Genomic DNA, 22,257 nt, shown 5'->3' on the forward strand with positions numbered 1-22,257 from the left:
TAATCTTATAAAATTAATTTATAAGGTGAAATTTACGTTATATATTTTAATTATTTTAATTCGTGAGTGTGATTATATATTTATAGTTTTGATAACGATAGACCGCAAATAATGTGTTTAAATAATTCTTATACAAAATATTGACCTTTAAACATAACACAATCTTACAAATTTGATTTATAGAAAAATATTTAGACATAACTCAATCTTATAAATTTAATTTATATAAAGATATTTTTATTTTTAGTGGATTTTGGAATCTCAAACAATTTATAATAGTAAATTAGAGTGTTTTAAAATATAAAATATCTCTTCTAATATTCACTCAAATAATTTAATTAATAAATAAAATAAAATAATCTTTTGCTCAATAACAAATATACAACCATTACAACTTTGTATATAATTATTTGTTACAAAAGCTAGCTTAAAAAATATATAAAGGGATACAATTCTTATTTTAAAAAGTGGATTATATAAAATTGAATTAAATTTTAATTTTTAAGAAATCATTAAAGAGAATGTAGTTTTATACGCTTCGTGTTAATCTTCTTTCTGTAACAAATGCTGCTTCCATGCATAAAATTCATCAAAATGAAGACTACACATGTTTTTCTAACAAATTTTATTATTGGTTAAAATTTATAATTTTAATTAAAACTTAATCTAGAATTGAATAATTCTTCAAAAGAATACAAAATCTTCTGCACCTTCTCTTGTTAAATTACAAAAGTCACTCTAATTTCATATAAACAAATACAGTATTCATTATATATATATATATATTTTATTTTTTTATTTTTTTTTCATTTACATATTTTGGGATAATTTTTTTATATTAACAATAAATAAAAGGCATTTTAATAAAAAAAAATATAAGCCATAATTACGTGGAGTAAAAAGCCACAACGTGGCATCTTAGGTACCGTTACATTTTCTCTATCCAAAAAAGTTCTAACCTACACCTTGTGCGTAAACCAAACCCCGAGTCACGTGAGTTTCACCAGGTAAACCCCTGGCGCACGTTAGAAACAACAACTTCGTATTTCACTCTGAAAACGTTAATTGATGTCAAAGTAAAGGCGCGAAGCAGAGGATTCGGTTCAAACCTTTCACCTTTGCAATTGTGCTCTTCGATGATGGGTTCCGGGTCGGGTTCTCTGGTGTGGTTCCGGAAGGGTATTCGGATCCACGACAACCCGGCTCTCGAGTTCGCGTCCCGAAGTGCCTCTCATCTCTACCCTGTCTTTGTCATCGACCCGCATTATATGAAACCCGACCCGAATGCTCCCTCACCCGGGTCATCGCGCGCGGGTCTGAACCGCATCAAGTTCTTGCTGGAGAGCCTCGTGGACCTTGATCTGAACCTCAAGAACCTTGGCTCGCGACTTTTGATTCTCAAGGGTGACCCAGCTGAAGTTGTCATTCAATGCTTGAAGGAGGTATCTGTTATCTCTACCATCGATTTCTTTCTTTCTTTCGATTGTTTGCAAGATTCAAGCTAGTTGTTTTGTTTGTGGTTGTTGCTTCAGTGGAATGTCAACAAGCTGTGCTTTGAGTACGACACTGACCCGTATTATCAGGCTCTGGATGTTAAAGTTAAGGTACTAATGTTGTTTACTGATGTTCTTGTTGTTTGAGAAGCTTAGTCTTGCCGTTAATGGTGTGTGTAGTTGGTGTGTGGTTATTGGCTTTAGTGGGCATCTGTGAAGCTCGGATACGCCTTTTAAATAGCGTGTCTGGACACACGTATCAGACACTCACACTAGTATGCAAAGTATCAGTAAAGTGTCTAATTCAACAAATATTTGTTGAATTTATGATAATTCTAACACGGACACAATTTTAAAGTAGAAATACGTTAATTTTCTAAAAGTTTAAATTTATTGTATAAATTTGTATTATGATTACAAAAATAAGGAACAAATCATCTTGAACCAAACATAAGAAACATGTTTCTGATAAAAAAAAAATTGAAACATACTTCTGCACATAAATCTTTATTTCAATTTATAGAATTTATAATTATATAATATAGATGCGTGTCTTCCTATCCTACATTTTAGAAATGATACGTATCTTTGTGTCCGTGTTACATATTAGTATTAGTGACAGTGTACGTATCTTTGTGTCCGTGTTACATATTAGTATTAGTGACAGTGTGTGTCTGTACTAAATAGGTGAGAATGTGTTTACAGAATTTTGCACTTGGTGCTGGAATTGAGGTTTTCTCTCCTGTGAGTCACACACTCTTCAACCCCACGGATATTATACACAAGGTGAGTTTAAACCTTCATCAAATCCAGTTGTTCATTATTTGTTGTGATTATGTTAACTTGTGATCAATTTGTTTGTGTTCTTGCTAATGCCAAAAAAGAACGGAGGGAAGCCGCCACTTAGTTATCAGTCGTTTGTCAAGCTTGCTGGGGAACCACCCTTTCCTCTCACAACCATGTACTCTTCACTTCCTCCGGTTGGCCATCTAGGAAGTTGTGTTATTTCTGAAGTTCCAACGATCACAGATCTTGGATATGGAGATGCTGAACAGGTGCGTGAGTGTGTGTTACATTTCAGATTGTACCTCTTCTGAGCACCTAATGAGAGAACTTATATTCAGGATGAGTTCTCTCCTTTCAAAGGGGGTGAGTCAGAAGCATTGAGGAGATTGGATGAATGCATGAAAAACAAGGTACTTTCTGCATTCTAGGTTTCAGCATTTCGAAAATAACAACTATAAGCTCAATGCTGCGTTGCCAATTCATCAGTATTCATATATAAGATTGATGTTTCTTGCTGAAAGGTCAACTGCATGTAATTGGAATGCAACATAGTAATAAATATAGGTTTTTTGAACTGAATCATGCCTTAGTTTCATATTTTTATGGTATTAGGGGTGGGTGGCAAACTTTGAGAAACCCAAGGGCAATCCATCTGCATTTCTTAAGCCTGCAACAACTGTTTTATCACCCTACCTGAAAGTAAGTCAAAACCTGTTACGTTTGAACTGTATCAGAGATTAAAGGACAAATGAACCCTGTTGGGATCATTTCTACATTTTTGCCTTTTCATTAACTTCCTTTGCAGTTTGGTTGTCTATCTTCCAGATATTTCTACAGGCAAATTCAGGATATATATAAAAGTATGCCAAAGCATACATCACCACCCGTTTCTCTTGCAGGACAGGTCCTTCCATCTCCTGAATTTAACAGTACTTTATTGTTTAAGAGCTCTACCTTGAAGAAACTGAAGCTGTTTGACTTTTGCAGTTGTTGTGGCGAGAATTCTTTTACACGGCTGCTTTTGGGACTCCAAATTTTGATAGAATGAAAGGCAATAGGATATGCAAGCAGGTCAGATTAGAAGATGTTGCTAATGTATTCAGCATCTAAACATAAAGATATGACAATTTAGTTCGTTATGTTTATGCTTCAAGAGTATTTGTTTTGATTATTCTCTAACACTTATATCCTTATATTAGTGTAGTAGTGTTGAATCTTGGTCTCTTATTATGAGGTTGATGTCAGATTAATACTGCTATGTTAAAGCAAATGTATTAAGAAGTGAGTTAGACTTAACGTCTACGTCCACTTCATAATATGGTATCAGTCCACTTCATAGTAAAATGTGACATCACTTAATTATTGTAGATGTTATATAAAATATTTGTAGATTCCTTGGAAGGATGATGATAAACTGCTGGAGGCTTGGAGGGAGGCTAGGACAGGATTTCCTTGGATTGATGCTATCATGATCCAGGTTTGGTTTTGGGTTTTGACATCTTCTTCCACATGAAGCAATATTAAAAGTATTGCTTTAAATTTTGTGTTCCTCAAAACTATTCTGCCACAAGACCTTTTGTCAGCCTTCTTACTTAGGAAGTGCATTTGAATCTGTCATTTCATGTTGTAGCTACGCAAATGGGGTTGGATGCATCATTTGGCCCGGCATTCTGTAGCATGTTTTCTAACTCGTGGCGATCTGGTATAATACAAGTACTTTGATGCTCTAAACTTGCCAAATTATTCATGTTATTCTATTGGGTTCTAATGTTTGATTTTGCTGCTGACAGTTTGTTCACTGGGAAAAGGGACGAGATGTCTTTGAGAGGCTTCTGATTGATTCAGATTGGGCAATTAATAACGGAAACTGGATGTGGCTTTCTTGTTCATCTTTCTTTTATCAGGTATGAAGTATATACTTTGTTCCTAGTTCTGAATTTTCTGTGGAAAGTGACTGTATTGAGCTGGATTTGGCTTTTTTGTTCATCTGTATTTTATCAGGCTTCTTCTGTTTCAGGGGTTGAATCCTGAATAATGCTCTGACTTTTTTATCTCATGTTTTGTTTATCATTATCAGTACAATCGTATTTATTCCCCAACCACATTTGGTAAAAAGTATGACCCTAATGGCGACTATATTAGGCATTTTCTCCCAGTCTTGAAAGGTATGTTATAGTTCCCTCACTTCCATCATGTTTCACCATCTAGTCAGTTTTTGTTTTGATAAAATGTTAGAACTGAATATCTGCAAGCAGATATGCCCAGGGAGTACATTTATGAACCCTGGACGGCTCCTAAAAGTATTCAGACCAAAGCCAATTGCATAATTGGCAAAGACTACCCAATGCCAGGTCAGTTGTACCATTTAGGTTACTGTCAGTTTCATTGGTCCTTAACAGTGAGTTTAAATATCTATCTATATATATATCCACATTGCTGAGAGATTGTTTAGGATTTTAAGGTTTAGGTTTAGGGTAAGTCAAAGGGCATTTTATATAGTCATTCTTTTAATTTCTTTTAAGAACAAAATCATAACGGAACACTAATCTTCAAAACGAACAATACCTCGAATACGGTAATTGACTCTAACAATATTATTTCTCGGAATTGAAGTCGGATCAATATATATAGATAGATATCCTGGTGTGTTGAATCCACAGAAATGGACTTCTTTAGTTTGTATTTCTGGTTGAAAGTCTGTTATGATGTGTGGTTTCACAATTCATATATTGGAAGATTTCTTTAGTCTGAATGAGGATTGCTAGGAAGTTGTATTTCTTTGATTTATCTATCTGTCAGCAGTTTTTTAGCAACCTGATATCTGGCTGCAATTGTTTTATACAAATTAACCTTATTCTATGAATATGCCTCCAAGTTAATCACCAAAAACTGCAGCTTGAATAAGCTTTTGGAACACTTTTTTGTGATAAAACTTGACATATTTTTCTACCACATCCATTGTATGAGGTTCAATATTATACTTATTCTTTATGAGTTGTGTTTCAGTTGTTTCTCATGATTCAGCTAGTAAAGAGTGCCGAGGGAAAATGGGGGAGGCATATGCATTGAATAAAAAATTGAATGGTTTGGTTAGTGAAGATGATCTGAAAAACTTGAGGAGGAAATTAGATGAGAGTGAAAGGCAAGAGCCTCAAGCTAAAAGATCTAAGCAACAACTGTTGGACTGAGCCAAAAATTAAAGAGTTGCAACTTGTAGTTGTTTTTTTTTTATAAAAGTTCTCAAGTCAGGTATTATAGAAAACTTCACATCTCATCTCGTCTGATATCAGATAACAACAATCAACAACTCAACTTGTTCATGTAAGGTTATTATTTTGCATGATCAAGAATTTTGTATGACATGTATGTAATGTATTTCTAGAGATGAACCCCAAATTGGAAGCAGTAAAGTAATTATTTAGTGAAACTTACATAAAAAAGACAATTAGGGGTGGCAAAGTGGTAGGCCCGCCCTGCATAACCCGCAGTCCGTGCGGGCCAAAGGCGGGGTGGGTTGGTCTGCATAATCCGCAGTCCGTGCGGACCAAATGCGGAGCAAGGCGGGTTGGCCCGCATAACTTTAAAATGTATAATTTTTTTTCCTACACCTCCATATTTTCATGTGACCTCATATTTTACATTATGAAATTTTTGATAACATCTTACTACGCATGTTTCATGAAAATAATAAAAAAAATTGTCTTACCGGAACAAACTAGAAAAATCAGCTCACAAATTCTATGCGGGACGGGCTAACCCAACCCGCATTTTATGGACCAAGTACGGGCGGGACAACTCGCATCGCCACCCGTAAGGACAATGAAAAAATGTGTCCTTCAGTTTCTTATTATAATAATAATAATAATAATGTCTATGAAGTTTCTCTAATAAATGTTAATGTCACTCTATTATGTTTAAATAATTAATAAAAGGAAAAAATTGATAGTTTTAAATATATATATATATATATTATATATATATATATATATAAAATGTCACCTTATTATTATAAAATATCTTATAAAATATTTGACAGCAAAAAAAAATCGCGTTAGTTTTAAATTTTTTTAGACAATTAAAATTATTTTTTTGTTAGACAAAAGTTAAAATACCTATTTTATCAGAACTTAAAACATATTTAGATATATTAAATATAACGTTCTAAACACTTTACTATTATTAATTGTAATAATAGCTAATAAAATCATTTTCAACTAAAATAACTTGTACTTTTTCACTTGATATTTCATATTTATAATTATAAATGGAAAAGTATTTTCTTCTAAAATTTTGTCAATCTTATTATATATGAATAAAAATGGAAAGACCAAACAGAAAAAGAAAAGTGAGAAATAAAAAAAAGTGTATATTATTTGAATAGATAAAATAAATTCTTATATGTATTTATTAAAAATAATTATATTTAAAGAGTAATTTTAAAAGAAAAATAAGAATGTATACGGAATGAGGAAATCTTATTACATATGTTATAGATAAATTATAAATTATTTATTATTGTTTTTAAAATTTTGTTACAGAAATAATTTTACTTTTTTAAAATTAATAAATAAATAGAATAAAATTCTTACCCATTTTTCTCTAACGTAGGACTAAAAAAATTCCCATATTTCTCTTCATTTATTGAAATGGCAGTTTTAACATGATCAACATCTATGCAGCATCATGGCAAAGTCAATAACCACCCCAATTGTCCCATAGCTTAATTTAAATGCCATTACTAGGCTAACATTCTTAATTTATTATTTTTCATTTTAAATTACGTTAAAGCTATTCAAATATTATTTTAAAAGTTATATTTAAACTATTTCCAAGCAATAATGTAAAAGAAAACTTACTCTAATACTTCATAGAATTAAATTCGTAAATTATCACTTCAACATAAATATATTAAATAAGAAGTTATTTTTTTTTGTCGTAAATGAGTATTTTCTAAATTTCAAAGATTAAAAATCAAAACCAAGTAACACCACACAAAATACGTATAATCTCTAAAATATAGAATACCGATATATAAATCTATATATTATATAATTATGAATTATATAAATTGACAATAAACATGTATAAGTATGTTTTAATTTTTTTTTAGTAAAAAGATGTTTTTTTATGATTGATTAAAAAGAATTTGTTTCTTATTTTTATAATCATAATAATAAAAATTTATACAATAAATTTGAGTTTTTAGAAAATTAATGTATTTCTTTTTTTTTAAATTATGTTAGAAATCAAATAAATATTTTTTGAATTTGTAACTTTATGGATTCATGTCATACAAATTTCTTACAAGTGTCGATATTCGATACATGTATCAGATATATTATCTGACATATCATTTAAGAAAAGTATCTGACATATATCATTTAAAAAACATGTCTGATATATCATAACGTATCTGATATACCATTTAACATACAATTTTTTTAAAGTGTCGATATTCAATACGTGTATAAAATATATTATCTGACATACCATTTAAGAAACGTATCTGATATACATATCCTATCTTAGATACCATTTAAAAAAACGTGTTCGAACATTTAAGAGTCCCGTTCAAGAGCATGATAGAATCGAAATGAAATAAGTCCAAATATTGAATAATAAAAAAATGTAGTAAAAGTGTAATTTTGAGCGTTCCATGGGTTGGGAGCAATTGAAAGATAGCTGAAGTGAAAGAGAAACGACGATCTAGAGTGAAACAGCAGCAGCAGCAACAGCAGCGGCAACGACTCCATTTCCAAGGGTGCGACCTGAGATCAAACATGTTGCGGAGGTTTCTCTATTCTCACCTCAAAACCCTAGCCGCCGCTTCTTCCTCTTCTTTAACTTCCCGATCTGCTTCCGCCGCCGCCAGATTCCCCGCTCTTTCTCGCTCCTCCCGCTACTTCTCAACTCAATCCGGTCCTCTATCTTCCTCTCTCTTCCTTTTCTCTTTCGCCAATTGCTTAATCGATTAACTCGTATTTCTTCTTCTCACAGAGGATGTTACTGCGATCAAAAAGAAGGTTGAGGATGTAATGCCTATCGCTACCGGACACGAGCGCGAGGAGCTTCAAGCTGAGCTCGAGGTCTCTCTCTCTCTCTGGATTCAATCAAATGCATAGTGTGCTTCCTTACTCTTTTCAGTGCCATGTTTTTGGGGGTTTTGTTAGCTTATTTATTCTTCGTACCAACGCACAAAACCTTATGGTTAAGGATAGAGTATTGAAGAAAGAGCTATTAAGCAAAGTGCTATCTCTTGTACACATTTTAAGTTGAACCAAGCATTTGAAGGGAGGTTCTCGTTGCTGTTTTCTGTTTTAACTGTTATCTTATTCTTTTGATTAGGGAAGGAATATTCTTGAAATAGACCATCCCGAAGGTCCATTCGGCACAAAGGTCAGTCTTATTGCTTCTCTATTTAAATTGTATTTTAACTGATGTATAATTTTGTTTTCTGGGAGGAAAACTGTATGAATCACGTAGCATTGGTTTTGCCAAGGGAAACTATAAGATTCAGTAAGTTATGTTTGGGATTTATGCTTGTGCAGCAAGTTTTCATTTGGAGGGTTGGGAATCTTTTAATGCAGTATTTCCTGTTAACACCCCCACTTCTGGGATGTACACACTAGATGTGACTATCTCTGCATAACCCGAACAAGCGTTGTTGTAACTGTTGAGTCTTTGAAGTTACTTAATTGAAGATGTTTTTCATGTTGGTATGACCATGTTTTTGTAGTGCCGCAATTTTGTGAAAGGTATTGATTGTGTAAAACATGAGTATTTATTCTTCTAGTGCAAGATTACATCTAGAAGCAAGCTTCTTCATAAGCTGTTGATATAAAAGCCTGTGGTTCTCCATGTCATAAACCATTGTGTCAGTAAATGATAATCCTTATGCTTAAAGAGGTTTTAGTCCCTATAGTTTTTCCCTGTGTTTCGCCATATACTCTCTCTCATTTAAGTTTTGGTTCCTTATTATTAAAGTATCATACCCTATATTTTCTCTCAGATGACTTTTGGTCCCTACTGTTTATATTCTCAATGTATTGATTCCTATTTTCTATTAGGAACTAGTTATTATACATTTTGCTTATTGAGGCATCAGTCCTTGATATATTTGCAGCCCGTCATCTCCAGGCTGTAAAACAAGTATTCTTTGAGTAGCCTCCTGAAGCTTAAGTAAGATAGAAAGAAGAAATCAGGATTTACAATATAACTAACTTCTCTCAGTCACACAACACAATGTTTGATACTATGTAGTACAGAGAGTAATCAGGTATCTCACGAGGTAGGTGAAAGGATTGCTCTAGATAGAACACAAGCACTTAAAGATGGCTTAGAGTTAGACTGTGATAGGCGTAAAATTTCCCTATTTCAAGTGTATTTGCTGGACAAGTTAGAATAGTTTGAAGTGCAATTAATACCATAGTCGTTGATTTTGTCCTCTTGTGACACAAAAGCTGTTCTCAATATGATTTGCAGAATATCCTTTATTCTGTAAAAACTTTTTGCTCGACTCTTCTCTTTATGTTCAAGGCAACAGCTTGTAGCTGTCAAAAGTTTTCCTTGTCTTTTTCCAAAATGGTTAATGTCCTATCACTAAGCAATTTGGGACATGCAGAAGGCTGACCTATGCATTGAAAAGTAGTTTCATCAGACTTCTTCAATTGCATAAGCAAAAATATTCTGTCAGATGTTAGTTGCATATGCTTCTATGTCTGGGAAAGATTATTCTTGGGAATTTAAGCTGTTTTGGAGATAAAAATCTGTTCGCAATTCCAACTGTATGTTTGGTACAACAGCTGAAATTTGTGAAAACATTTTTCTGAAAAAATAAGTTGTTTTTATGAATCTAAAACTTTGTGGCTTATGATTTTTTCTGAAAGTTTTTTTCTTTCCTTTTAGCTTCATACATATTTTTTTCTCTCATGTAAAAGCTGATTATTTTGTTGCATCCAAATAAATTAATTGTCCTATAATCATTTTTCAGCAAATTTACCCAAGTTAAAACTATTATGATTAAAATCGATTTTACAATAATCAGTTGTTGAAATAATTTATTTTTGCAGCTGTCCCAAGTGCATCCAGACCTCTTGATCTTTAGATATCTTATTCAATTCTTCTAGATAAAATATATGTTTTGATATATTCTGCACACTCAACAACTCATCAGCTTTGTTCACACATCATCAAAATCAATATATGTTTGGTCCATCAAAGCATAGTGTAATTAGACTTTAAAAGTCTTTAGACTCAATCTTGATATCCAAAAGTAAAAATTGGGGAACCAAAGTCAGAAATATGTTGAAATTATGGGGATCAAAATGTTATTTAAACCCAGGGGTGGGCTGGGGTCCGGACAACCCACAAACCTGAATGAAAAATACCTCTTAAAATCTATTTAGTTCAGGCAATTGGATGAGGTTGGGTAAAATTTTGGTTTTGGGTAATAGACAATGGATTTCAAAGCCATTGACCAGACTTCAACCTCCATTTTTCATTATGTGTGTTTTAAATGAATGTTTTGTAAGAGGGTTTGTTATGGGTTTCAATCTGGTAACAACCTCTTTACATATGCAGGGTTGAGTCTGCGTACAATGATCTTCTCTCATATCTTGACATTGTGAGGAGCCTTTGGGATCAGGTTACATTAGTTTGTGTGTGCTTAGATGAATGCTTGTAAAAGTACCTTCTTTCTTTTGCAACCCAATAACCCGACCCAAACCTTTAAAAATGCAAAAAATTCATGAAAACTGACCCATCCCAAACCCATTTGTTCACTCTGTGTACCAAGTGTGATACTTTCTGCACTTGAAGAGGTTTTGAATCTTTTAAAATGGATTTTTAGGTGTTTGTCAAGATGTTCAAACATTTAATATCTATCTAAAGCACAACACTCTTAATTGTAATTTTAAAATGCTAATATATTAACAATATCGATATATTTTTTCATGTTTAATCATATGTTTTGGTTACTAAATAGCAGCAGAGAAGTGTGGAAGCAGTAATGCATAATATTTTGACGTCAGTGAAATTCAATGAGCTAAGCTTGGATAAATATTTAGCTGTTAACACAGATACTGATTTATTTGCATCAATTGATGAAATATTATCATCTGAGATTGTCTGAGCCTTTCATATCCTTTACCTTCTCGTTGTGTCTTACATAAGGTTCTTAATATTTCCCCTTTCATTTGATTGAATGAGCTATCTGTTTGTGTAAGTATTTATGTTTCTTTCTTTCTTAACAAATAGTTTGGTCAGATCCATATTGCTATAATATTAATAATTATTTTATAAATGTTACATCTATTTCTGCTTTCCTTATTTCTTTTGGTTCGTAGGAAGCACCTGCCATTGTAAAATCTTACTATGATAAAAGGATAGTTGGATGCCCAGGCGGTGAAGGCGGTGAGGATCAAAATATCCCTTGTTTCTCTTAATTTGTATGAAGATTTCTTCCCATTATGATGAGAAATGCTTGAATTCTGGTTGTGGTGTTAACGAGGGGGTGAACAACTTGTTTTGACTGCAGAGGATGAGCATGATGTTGTCTGGTTTTGGCTGGAGAAAGGCAAGCCACATGAATGCCCTGTGTGCGCACAGTATTTTGCTGTAAGTTTACAATGATATCTAGAATATCTAATACTGTTGCGTAGTATTTTTGTGGTGAGTTTAGAATCAATGAATCATTTTTAGATTGAAAATTCCTATTTTGGTGCTTCACTTGTGCGCATTGATAATTGATTGCCAAGCACCATGGCTTAGTGGTTGTTTTCAAGCACTATGGCTGTACCTGCTGAGGCCTCTCCTATAAAATATATCTGGAGCAGTTTTTCACTCCTTAACAACTCAAATATTTCCACAATCTAATTTCCTTAACTAGTCTTAAATATGATTATCTGATTTTGTTGCACAATTTTGGTGTTTTTAGTTTATTGCTGTGAGATAATTCTCATTTTAGCCCAAAGATATTCTAAATTAGCTGGTGGGAAAATGAGAGATTTTCAATCTTAACAATTTATGTATTTGAAACATTGACTTTTTATTATCATCCAGAACCTAGATGGTTTAAAGGTACATTTGGGTAAACAATTTAATTATAGAGACTTATTCAATAAGCTCTTACCACATGAGAGCTTATGTAATGAGCGTTATTTTGGTCAACTTTATCAGAAACTTATTGAAATAATAGATACAGAGCTGATGGGAGGTTTATAAGTCATTTTCGTATGCTTAAAACAAACAACCTTCAATTTTCACTTGAACTACTATGATGATGAGATAAGCCCAAATAAATTCAGCTCAAAACCTTTTATTAGAATCAATATTTTGTTAGCTCCTGATAAGATTATTAAAAGTCTTGTAGTTTATTTATACTCATGTAGGGCCGGTAACCAAAATAATATTAAGAAATCATAATCATGATATACAAAGTCCAAACCAAATAATAATCTAATCAGTGTCCAAAACAAATGCAATGCCATAAAACAATACAATACTAACTTTCTATCTTTATAACAAAACACTGAAGGGACAAAGTGTGACAATGATCAAATTAAGAGCCTGTTTGGACATGTTTTTCCTTAAGAACCTCCAGGAGAAAAAGATAAGAAGAAAAAAAATTGACTTCTTCATTAGGTAAAATTAACTTCTAATGCATAAACTAATTTGTAGAAGCTTTCTCATAATTTCACTAATTTTTTATTTTTATGTTATATATAAGGTAATTTGAACGTATGGAGAAGTAAAGTTAATTTTTTTTCTTCATATTTTTCTCAAATAGAAGTTCTTTTGAGGAAGCTTGTCCAAATGGACCTTAAAACTTGAAATTTCAAGAAGGGAAAAGTACAAAGTAAACGTAAAGATTGAAGATCTTCAAAATTCCAATCTTAGCTGAAAATTGACAATAGCCAAGAAAGATCTATGAAGCCCAAATGAAAACAGTGCAATTTTGTGGGGGCAGTTTTAGGCATTTTAATCGCTAATGGCATTGGCAGCAATTTTATTTATTTATTTATTTATTTTGAACATATTTGCATGGTCCTATATAAGCTCCTCATTGAAGTTCAACCGTGACCAAGTTTGTGATCGAGTTGGTTTGTTCTTCTGATCCTGGCTCAACACGTAAACTTGTGCAAATTCACCTATTATTATTATTAACACTCGAGTTTGGCAACCATGGGTCTAGTAGCTCATCTTGAACAAATCAAGTTGTTTGCTGAATGCTCCGCAAGTTCCTGAATTATCTGTAACATCCCCAAAAATAGTTTGAAATTCTATAGGAATTTGACTTATGTTATCTTTTGCCAATGTTATCAATATGATTTAATGTAATATGTGATTTGGTGTCTGGTTCGGAAACACATTAGTGTATGCCTAACTATTGTCTTGTGTCCAACTTTCGAGAGCAAACTTTTTCAAATCCTGTCAGCTATTTAGAACATTAATGGGAATTGCCCAAATAACTGTTTACACGTGGACGCTAATTATTCTATCCTTTTTTCCCCAAACAGCTTGAAGTAGTAGGACCTGGTGGACCACCTGATGGACATGGCGATGATGATCACCACCATTGATTGATCCTTCAATTTTCCATCTGGAATAAATTCTGGAAAGATGGAGAGACATTGTTTAGCATACACTCCGGCCTTTCAAAATGCTGTGGCTATGTTTGGTTTTGATTTGTCTAATGGTATGACAACTTTTGAGATAGTAACTTTCTGCGATTGTTTGAACGCTGTATGCTCATTTGCTTGAGCTATCTGTTTTGTTCGTTCCGAAATAATTGATAGAACTTGATGATTCCTTAACTGGTTTGAATTTCTGGAACCACGTAAGAGATTATGTTTTTGGGAGAAAGGTGAGACAGAATTGAATGAATTTGAAGAACGTGTTTCGAAATTGTTTGAAAGGCGTGGCGTAAACCACATCTTTGTAGTAGTGGTGTTTGTTTTTTAACTATACTTCCCCATTTTGTTTGTCTATTATTTATCAGTTGTTTAAAACTCAAACATATCTTAAAGGAATCATATAGTTGAAAAATCTTTTTGCGCCTGAAAGGCCATGTGAAATGTTTGATTTTTCCAATTCTAACTATTTGGAACGTTCACATGGCTATAGAATATGTAGCATCAGAAATGGACGCTGAATCCGTGGTATGCAATTAATGTGGATGAAAATTGCAAATACAACACGACAAATTGGTTTGTCATTGAATATTACAATAACTAATGTGCATATGTTCATATTTGAAACAATATCGTTTTCCAATAAAACAAAGGGAAAATGGTGGTGCTGGAGGGTATCAGAGTTTATCTTGTGCAAAAAAATATAGAGAGAAAAAAGCATGCACATAACATAACACACGACGACACCTATTTTTACACAAAAAAAAAGGGAGAAAAGAAAAATATTGCGAAAGGAGTGAGAAAGTAATGGAGGAAGAAAAAGTAAGCAGTGGAACTAATGAAATGACAAGTATATATTCTTAATTGTTAGAAAGATTTATCCGAAATGCTTAGAGGCGTTTGAGTACTAGTGCCCTTATAAAGGTAACATAAGCACATTGAAGTAATGGTAATGGAGTCCAAATCAAGTAATTGGCATCTTAATAGAATTGATTCAAAGCATCACACTTCTTCTCATCCTATAAATGACAAAGGACACATTTAGTCGCTTTCCTTTCAAATTTAAGTTATAAGGAGTCTCCAACCCACATTTACTGTCAAGTTAATTTTTCAAACAACTCTCTCTTTCATATTTTTCCAAACGGCTAAAAATAAAGAAGAAAATAATCAATCCCTTAATCTACAAATTACCCCTAACTTCAAATTAAAAGTTTTGTTTACTAGAAAATAGAAAATGATTGTTATTACTTGAGGTGTCAGTGTAGCCGATATCTCTGATGAATTGTTGTTACTTGAGATGTCAGCCTAACTGAGATATCAAGTTGCATAACAATTAAAAACTCTGTTAATCTAGAAAGCAAAATTAATTAAGGTTCTCTAACCATTTTTTTTATCTAACCTGATGAGAGAAGTTGGATTCCAAGTAAGCATGAAGAAGTGGGAGAATTTTGGAAGAGGAACTATAAAAAGGGTATGCAGGGAATGACTGTAACTTAGAACCCAAGTCTTGCCCATTTACTTAATCACTACTCTTCAAAATCAAACTCAAATGCCTGCTTTGACTACACTCTATGCCTAAGGTTAAACTATTACTTGGGCAAAAACAATTTTATAAAACATTTTTTCTTTATATATTTCAATAAATAAATCTTTATCCTTATTCCCGGATATTAAAAACAGATATATTGTTCATTCCAATAGTTTCTATACTACAAGTATTTAGGAAATTTAAAGTTTAAATTAAAAATAAAAATCAATTTCGTGTTAGAGATCACACATTGACTAGAAATTAAAGTATTTTATAGTATATAAGTTCAATAAACAGGTTGTATGAGGTTGAGTTAGACTTAAAGTTCAGTTTTTAATATTTTATGTTATAATAAAACACATTTAATATTTTTTTAATCAAACAAATCTTTATAGATATCTATATATGAGATATTATTATTAAATAATTTATCATAAACTTTCACTAAACAATATTTTCAAAACTACACTAGAACCGACCATATTGAACAATATTTTAGTAATAAAAGTTTGTTTTTATACTAAAGATTTATATTAAAAATTTTACAAGACTTTTCTAGTTAATTTCTTTTATTTCAATAAGTCCTTATAATTTAAACATAAAAATTTTGTATAGAGATTAGATTAAATTAAATTAATTTCGTTAGACGATTGTATGTAAATAACTTGCTCTTATATTTTTCTTTCATTAGAAAAAGGTTAATTGAATGTTAAATAAAGAAATCGATCTTCTACTATAACCCATAAGAATTTATTCTTAATCACACAATAAGAACAAACATAGAACTCCCCAGAAAATAATTAAGAACTCGAGTTATGTTTTTCTAATAGATAAAATTCTTAAATTTTATATTATATCGAGAGACCTAGAAAATAAAATAAAAAGTAGAATAAATTCTATTAATGTGTGTAAAGAAAGTTGTTTTCTTGCCATTGATTTCTTCTTGAAGCACTCTCTTATTTCTTCTTTAAAAACATTAAATATAAAATTATATTTTTTATATTGAAACTTCTTAAAAAAAATTTCAAACTTCGCTTTCTAATATAATATCAGAGTTATTTAAAATTGATTTTAGTATTAGTTTATTGGACTTATCACATCACCCATTATCAAAATCATAAATATATACAATATTCAAATTAATATTTTTTTCACACCTAACTAAATTATAAATTAACAAAAAAGTTGTTATTAATGAAATAGTATGAGAAAAAATTTGGGAACTAAAGAGAGTTAGTCTATAAAAGAGGGTTATTATTTTTGAATTGGTTGCATAAAAAATAATTAATATATAGATATAAATTCCATTAAAAAAATTGTTGTTGTAATGTGATACTCTTCTAAGTGTGAGTGAGAAAAGATGAAGATATAGAGATCTATGTCACATCAAATATATTTCCAACCCAACCTAACTCCCTAAATATTTATAAATAAGTAGCTTCTCAATATGCTTTTTACTTTATATAGTGGGCATATAATATACTCAATATATAATAATTATTTATATATATAATACTGAGAGAAAGAGAGTATGTGTTTTACTTTGTTTTCTTTCACAAAACTAATCTTTAAACCAATAGAAAACTTACAAGTTAGGAGTTAAAAAAGTTAAAAAAAAATAAATATTTGATAAGATTCATTAATGTACTAGTTGATATTTATTTTCCTCCATTGACTAATAAATGTTAAATAATATATATATATAGAGAGTGTAATAATTCATTGTGTTTGTTTGAATTTGGAATGAGATGGAAAAGAAAAGAACAAAGTAAAAAATATGAAAAAATAAGTAGAAAGTGAGATTATTTAGATTAATGGAAATAAAATATATATATATAAAAAAAATTGTGATTGATGAGAAAAGAAAAAAAATATTAGTCGTATTTTATAATTATTTATCACAATGCATTTTTTTGTTATAAATTAAGGAAAAATTATAAACTTAGAAGATAATTATTATGAAGTAATTAGTTTATAAAATTGGAAAAATATTATTTATATTTATTTTAGAAATACATTTTTATAAAATTACATGAATTTAAAGAATAATTAATTTTTTAATATATTTTATATTTATATAGAGTTTATGAATATTTATTTTGCGAGAAAATAAAAACAAAAACCATTTTATCAAATTAATATTCAATTAAATTTAAGTTTGTTTAAATTCAAATAAAAAAATAAAAATTATTAATTTTTAAGATGAATTTAAATCAAAAGTAAATAAAAATATTATCTATCTATCTATATATATTGTCATTACAATTTTTCATTATATTTAACTTTCGTATTAATTTTTATGATAATTTGTTTGCTTAGATTTATAGTAAATATAAATTAATTATCCTTAAGACTTTGTTAAACAAAATTTGTTAAAAAACTTAACTACAAATAGTATATATAAAACATTGTTTATTATTTTAAATTTAAATAATTTATTTCTTAAATACACTTATAAAACACAAGTTTTTTGTCATTTAACTTCATTTATTTCATATCAAACGTTTTAGAAGGCTTTACATCTTAAATCTTTAGTTTTTCATAATTACATTTATCAATATTGTTAATTTGCATGCAATTATCAATATAATTATTTTTCAACCACAGTAATTAAATCAAATTTAAGTTTCAATTTAAAAGTTCAAATTGCAAATTAATTGATTTATTACACCAATTTAAGAATTGTTAATTACGTCAATTTTAATTCTTTGATTGGTTAAAAATAGTAAGTACTCTCTACACGAATTGAATTTTTTTTATGTATTATGCATGATTAATCATGACTAAATGTATAATCAATTATGTTTTATAGAATAATCTATTTAACTATAATTAAGTATATCTATTACCACTATTTATGAAAAACTAATTACCATTTTAGAGAATTAAATTTTAGATTATTAACTAAAATATAAATAAATATTAGAAAGGTTAATAATTTAAATAAATTGCATACATCTAATTATAATATTATTATAATTAAATTTTAAAATTATTATGATTTAAGTATATCTAATTAAAAGGTTTATATTTTCTAAAGTAAAATATTTTTTTCAGAAAAAAATTAGTGTGGATTTTTTAGTAAGAAAGAGTTTTATAATAATGTTTAATAATGAAGAGGAGAAAGAGAATTCCATTACTCACATTCTACAAAAAGATGTTAATAATTATATTTTTTATGAATTTATAAATTAACTAATAATTTATTACGTTAATTTATTTAACACATAATTATTTATTATATATCAATGAATATTTAGTTCCCATAAAAATACATGATTTTTTTTTACTAAATATCTCACAATTTAATAATTAAACTAAAGTAACAATAAAGGTATTAAATATAAAGTTCAACACTTAATGTCAATAGATTCTGTATACAAAGTGAAGAATAAAAAGATAAGCATATGATATTTATAAAAGTTAACGTCACTTTTATAAGTAATCCTTTGGCTTTATTTTTGTGACTATAAATTTTTCAATCCTCATAAGATCACTAGGTTTTTTTTTTTTTTTTAAATTGATGTATTTTAATTTTGACCATATTAGTGTTTCGGTATATCCAATATAATCATACATTATTTAGAGTAGATGTGAAGAACAATTTATATACACATTTTTCCAATTGTCACGTCATTTCAACTAATTTGAGATCTGAACATTGGTGTTGTATATGAGAATTGAAAACTCGTTTTTTTAGTCATCGATTGAAAGATTTATTCCGTTATGCCGAATATAGTATCACATCGCTTAAAAGTCGAGATCAATAATAATTTATGTACACATTTTTTTTAATATCCGAGACATCATTTAATAACAAAATTAGAGTTTTAAATTTCAAAGCAAATAATATCTCAAATACAATTATCGATTCTAATAATATTTTCTCAACCAACATAAAATATAAAATATGAACAATTTACGTTTAATATCACACCAAAACACAAAGATATCAAATGAGCTGATATTTTCACGTGTAAGTAAGAAAAACGAATGTTGATTTTATAAAAATCATTCTAAGTCTTTTAAAAAAGCACCACTTTTTGAAGTAATAATACATTTTCAATATAATTATTTATATGTGATCATAAGAATATTTATTTTTATTAAAAAAAATTAATTTTATAAAACTTATATACTATAAATTTATCTCATCTTTAATCGATGTTAATTTCCACTACCATCACTTAAAAAAAAACTATCTTAATTTAATTTGTGTGTGTTTTAAACTTATTAATAATATATCCTCTCTAATTTTTCACACAAACACAAATTTATTACAATTTTCAGAGTTATAACATAAATTATTATATTGCATTTAAGACAGTAAAAGTTAAAAGAAGAATATATATTATTTTATGTGATTAAGTGAAGATTAATTATTTTTAATTGAAAATAAAAGTAAAAAAATGTCTAGTCAGATTTTAAAGTAATAAAATTGATCATGTCAACTTTATTTGAGTTGTAAAGATTCATAAGCGTTGTATCGTAAAATTTACTTAATACAGAATGCGCATCCACGCTGCCAAATCAATTGATTCGATAGTTGAAAATCGCACAGAAATGACAGCAAAAGCACACATCACTACTCTCTTTTTTGCAATTTTTTTCTCTGCATTTTTTTATTCACAGACATGCCTTGCTTCAAATTACTGCTATTAAAAATGCATAAATATGTGCAGATTTTTTGGGGGTGTAAACATTTGATTGAGATGTTACATTACATTTGTTTATTGGTAGGGTCTTCAGGGTCCAGAAGATGACTTGGCATAAGTATAAGTAGGATTAATGAGATTAATCAACGATCAAACATTAAGTAATGCATTTTTAAGTATGACTCAACTTTCTAATTTGACCCAAATAATAAAGGACACATAATAATAATATAAATAGTCACATATTCCAAGAATTAGATACGTCATCATACAATATTAATAGTGTCGAGTACCGAATATCGAACACTTATTTAAACGTCGGAGTGCCTTTTGTAAGTACCATTCGAGTCTGGACTTCAAGAGGATAAGAGGGAAAGCAGCGAAAGGAGAGTGAGGAGCCCGCTTTGAGAGGAAAGAAGAGTTGATCGCCTGATTGAGAAGTGTGTGAATAGTTCTTTTGGTTTCAACCCAATTCGAGAACAATTTGTTTATTGTATTAATAGCTAAGATGGTTGGAGATTCTAAAAATAACAAATATTTGATAATGAGAATTCAAATTTAATTTTATAAGTCAGTTTTATGAGTTTGAGTTATACTTAAATATGATATCAGAGTCATTTTGAGTCTATTATAAGGATAATTTATTGGTCTTATAAGATCACTATCAAACTATTAATAATATATAGTATCACGTATAAGTTGGTAGTCATGATTAAACCATTCATAATATATAATCTCACGCACAAATTGACCATTTAAGCGTAAGGTAGATCGATTAGAAATAAGATAAAGTGTATAAAATAAGGAATCAATGGGAATCATTTTTGTGAGGGTGGCTTTTGCATGAAAGTATATAATGTTCGTTTTGTCCTAACAAAGATCGAGTAATTTATTTTATCCTCATCTCATAATTAATCTATAGTTTTGAGTGACAGAAAGTGAAGCTAGTAGCTAATAACACACTTATTATGGTTCACAAATGTCTACTCAATAGATTAGCACCAGCTTCGTACCCTAAATCATAATATATACACCACAGGCGTAATCTGCAAGTTTAAGAAAATAAACAATTTTGTTAATGGTTATTTGTTAGTTCCCAAGGAGAGGGAAGTTTTTAATTTCTGTTGCTGTCGTTTTCTTCCTCATTAGAAATACAAAGAATAAATTTTCCTCTGTGCATTCCAGCTTATTGCAAATCAGAGCTCTAAAATAAATGAAAATGGTCACACTCCACTTCCACTACTTTTGGAATTTCATAGTTTACTCTGCTTTTCAATTTCTTACTCAGTATTGTTATGTTCCCTTGCTATAAAGATTTGCCTATTTAAGCTACTACTACTTAATGCTTTCTCTGCTTTTAGAATGAAAAGGAATTAATAGAGAAAAAAATGAGATAATTAGTGTTTTTTGGTCTAATATACATAGTTAACTTTTTAATTTTATCTATTTGTTCTTCATGATATCCACCCTCTTTAGTTAACTCTGTTTATTTCTTTAGTCGAAACATGCTGGCAGATAGAGAGTATAAGACAAAAATAGTGTCAACAGAACTTTTTCCTAAACAGACACTTATGCTTCAACTAATGCAATTATTAATTATCATTATTTCTATTTGAAGCTATTCTTTTACTGTATTGTCAGGCTAAGGAAAAAAGGTGTTCTGAGTTGATATATTAGGGAAAACACTTAGTTTTTTTGAGCCAGGAAGACATTAGGTGCAGAACCATTTATTGGCCATTCAAGTAGAATCTGCCATGTAAGTAGAATCACATTTAACTTTTTCCAAGGAGGACTTGTGGAAAACACATATATTAACCTTTTTCTAACCATTTATTGTCCATCCAAGTAGAATCATGATCAGTTTAATGTTAATCTTGCTGTCAGTGTTCTAGCACTGTCTTATACATATATATCAAAGTATGAAATGTATTTATCATCCTTGTGTATGCATGTTATCAAAGTTAAGTTCATAAGGCAAAAGAAAAAAAAAATTGTTGGTGGTGGTTCTTTTTCCTGACCCTGATTAAATTAATTCACAGATTGAGAATATCCAACTAGAATTGTTCATTCACAGGTTAAGACAAGCAGCACCAAACAAATAACCAGTTAGGTGAAAGAAGAAGCACATATTGCACTTGAAGATTTCCATGAAAACTGCATTTTAT

General features: G+C 30.0%; 2 protein-coding genes across 4 annotated transcripts; both read left to right on the forward strand.

Moving 5' to 3' along the window:
* The first annotated feature begins 980 nt into the window (after window positions 1-980).
* UVR3 (DNA photolyase family protein) lies at window positions 981-5,675 on the forward strand. Of its 2 annotated transcripts, none has more exons than XM_068623151.2 (14): window positions 981-1,442; window positions 1,533-1,604; window positions 2,199-2,279; window positions 2,378-2,548; window positions 2,618-2,689; window positions 2,892-2,978; window positions 3,085-3,183; window positions 3,267-3,350; window positions 3,670-3,756; window positions 3,910-3,981; window positions 4,070-4,183; window positions 4,357-4,444; window positions 4,535-4,630; window positions 5,286-5,675. In XM_068623151.2, the coding sequence occupies exons 1-14, from the start codon at window positions 1,137-1,139 to the stop codon at window positions 5,465-5,467; spliced, it is 1,611 nt and encodes a 536-aa protein (XP_068479252.1). In that variant the 5' UTR covers window positions 981-1,136; the 3' UTR covers window positions 5,468-5,675. The 2 variants fall into 2 exon arrangements, with proteins under 2 accessions (XP_068479252.1, XP_068479251.1); XM_068623150.2 differs by having other exon boundaries at window positions 1,001-1,442; window positions 2,181-2,279.
* Window positions 5,676-7,801: 2,126 nt separating this feature from the next.
* On the forward strand, window positions 7,802-14,183 carry LOC137819623 (putative cytochrome c oxidase subunit 5b-like). Of its 2 annotated transcripts, none has more exons than XM_068623526.1 (6): window positions 7,802-8,198; window positions 8,277-8,365; window positions 8,625-8,675; window positions 11,624-11,690; window positions 11,815-11,894; window positions 13,796-14,183. In XM_068623526.1, exons 1-6 carry the CDS (start codon window positions 8,060-8,062, stop codon window positions 13,856-13,858), a joined length of 489 nt encoding a protein of 162 aa, XP_068479627.1. In that variant the 5' UTR covers window positions 7,802-8,059; the 3' UTR covers window positions 13,859-14,183. The 2 variants fall into 2 exon arrangements, 1 of the variants encoding a protein (XP_068479627.1); XR_016516124.1 differs by having other exon boundaries at window positions 7,829-8,198; window positions 10,860-11,690.
* The last annotated feature ends 8,074 nt before the right edge of the window (window positions 14,184-22,257 follow it).

The sequence above is a fragment of the Phaseolus vulgaris genome, chromosome 10 (assembly GCF_051622355.1).
Source record: "Phaseolus vulgaris cultivar YP4 chromosome 10, ASM5162235v1, whole genome shotgun sequence".
Classification (NCBI taxonomy): Eukaryota; Viridiplantae; Streptophyta; class Magnoliopsida; order Fabales; family Fabaceae; genus Phaseolus; species Phaseolus vulgaris.

What these genes read in the sequence shown, in the direction of transcription:
- UVR3 (XM_068623150.2), top strand. Translation starts at nt 1,137, where the DNA reads ATGATGGGTTCCGGGTCGGGTTCTCTGGTGTGGTTCCGGAAGGGTATT. An exon ending in ATGAATGCATGAAAAACAAG is followed by an intron (nt 2,690 to 2,891) that starts GTACTTTCTGCA and finishes TTATGGTATTAG; the next exon opens with GGGTGGGTGGCAAACTTTGA. An exon ending in CCGTTTCTCTTGCAGGACAG is followed by an intron (nt 3,184 to 3,266) that starts GTCCTTCCATCT and finishes TGACTTTTGCAG; the next exon opens with TTGTTGTGGCGAGAATTCTT.
- LOC137819623 (XM_068623526.1), top strand. Translation starts at nt 8,060, where the DNA reads ATGTTGCGGAGGTTTCTCTATTCTCACCTCAAAACCCTAGCCGCCGCT. An exon ending in AGCTTCAAGCTGAGCTCGAG is followed by an intron (nt 8,366 to 8,624) that starts GTCTCTCTCTCT and finishes TCTTTTGATTAG; the next exon opens with GGAAGGAATATTCTTGAAAT. An exon ending in ATGCCCAGGCGGTGAAGGCG is followed by an intron (nt 11,691 to 11,814) that starts GTGAGGATCAAA and finishes TTTTGACTGCAG; the next exon opens with AGGATGAGCATGATGTTGTC.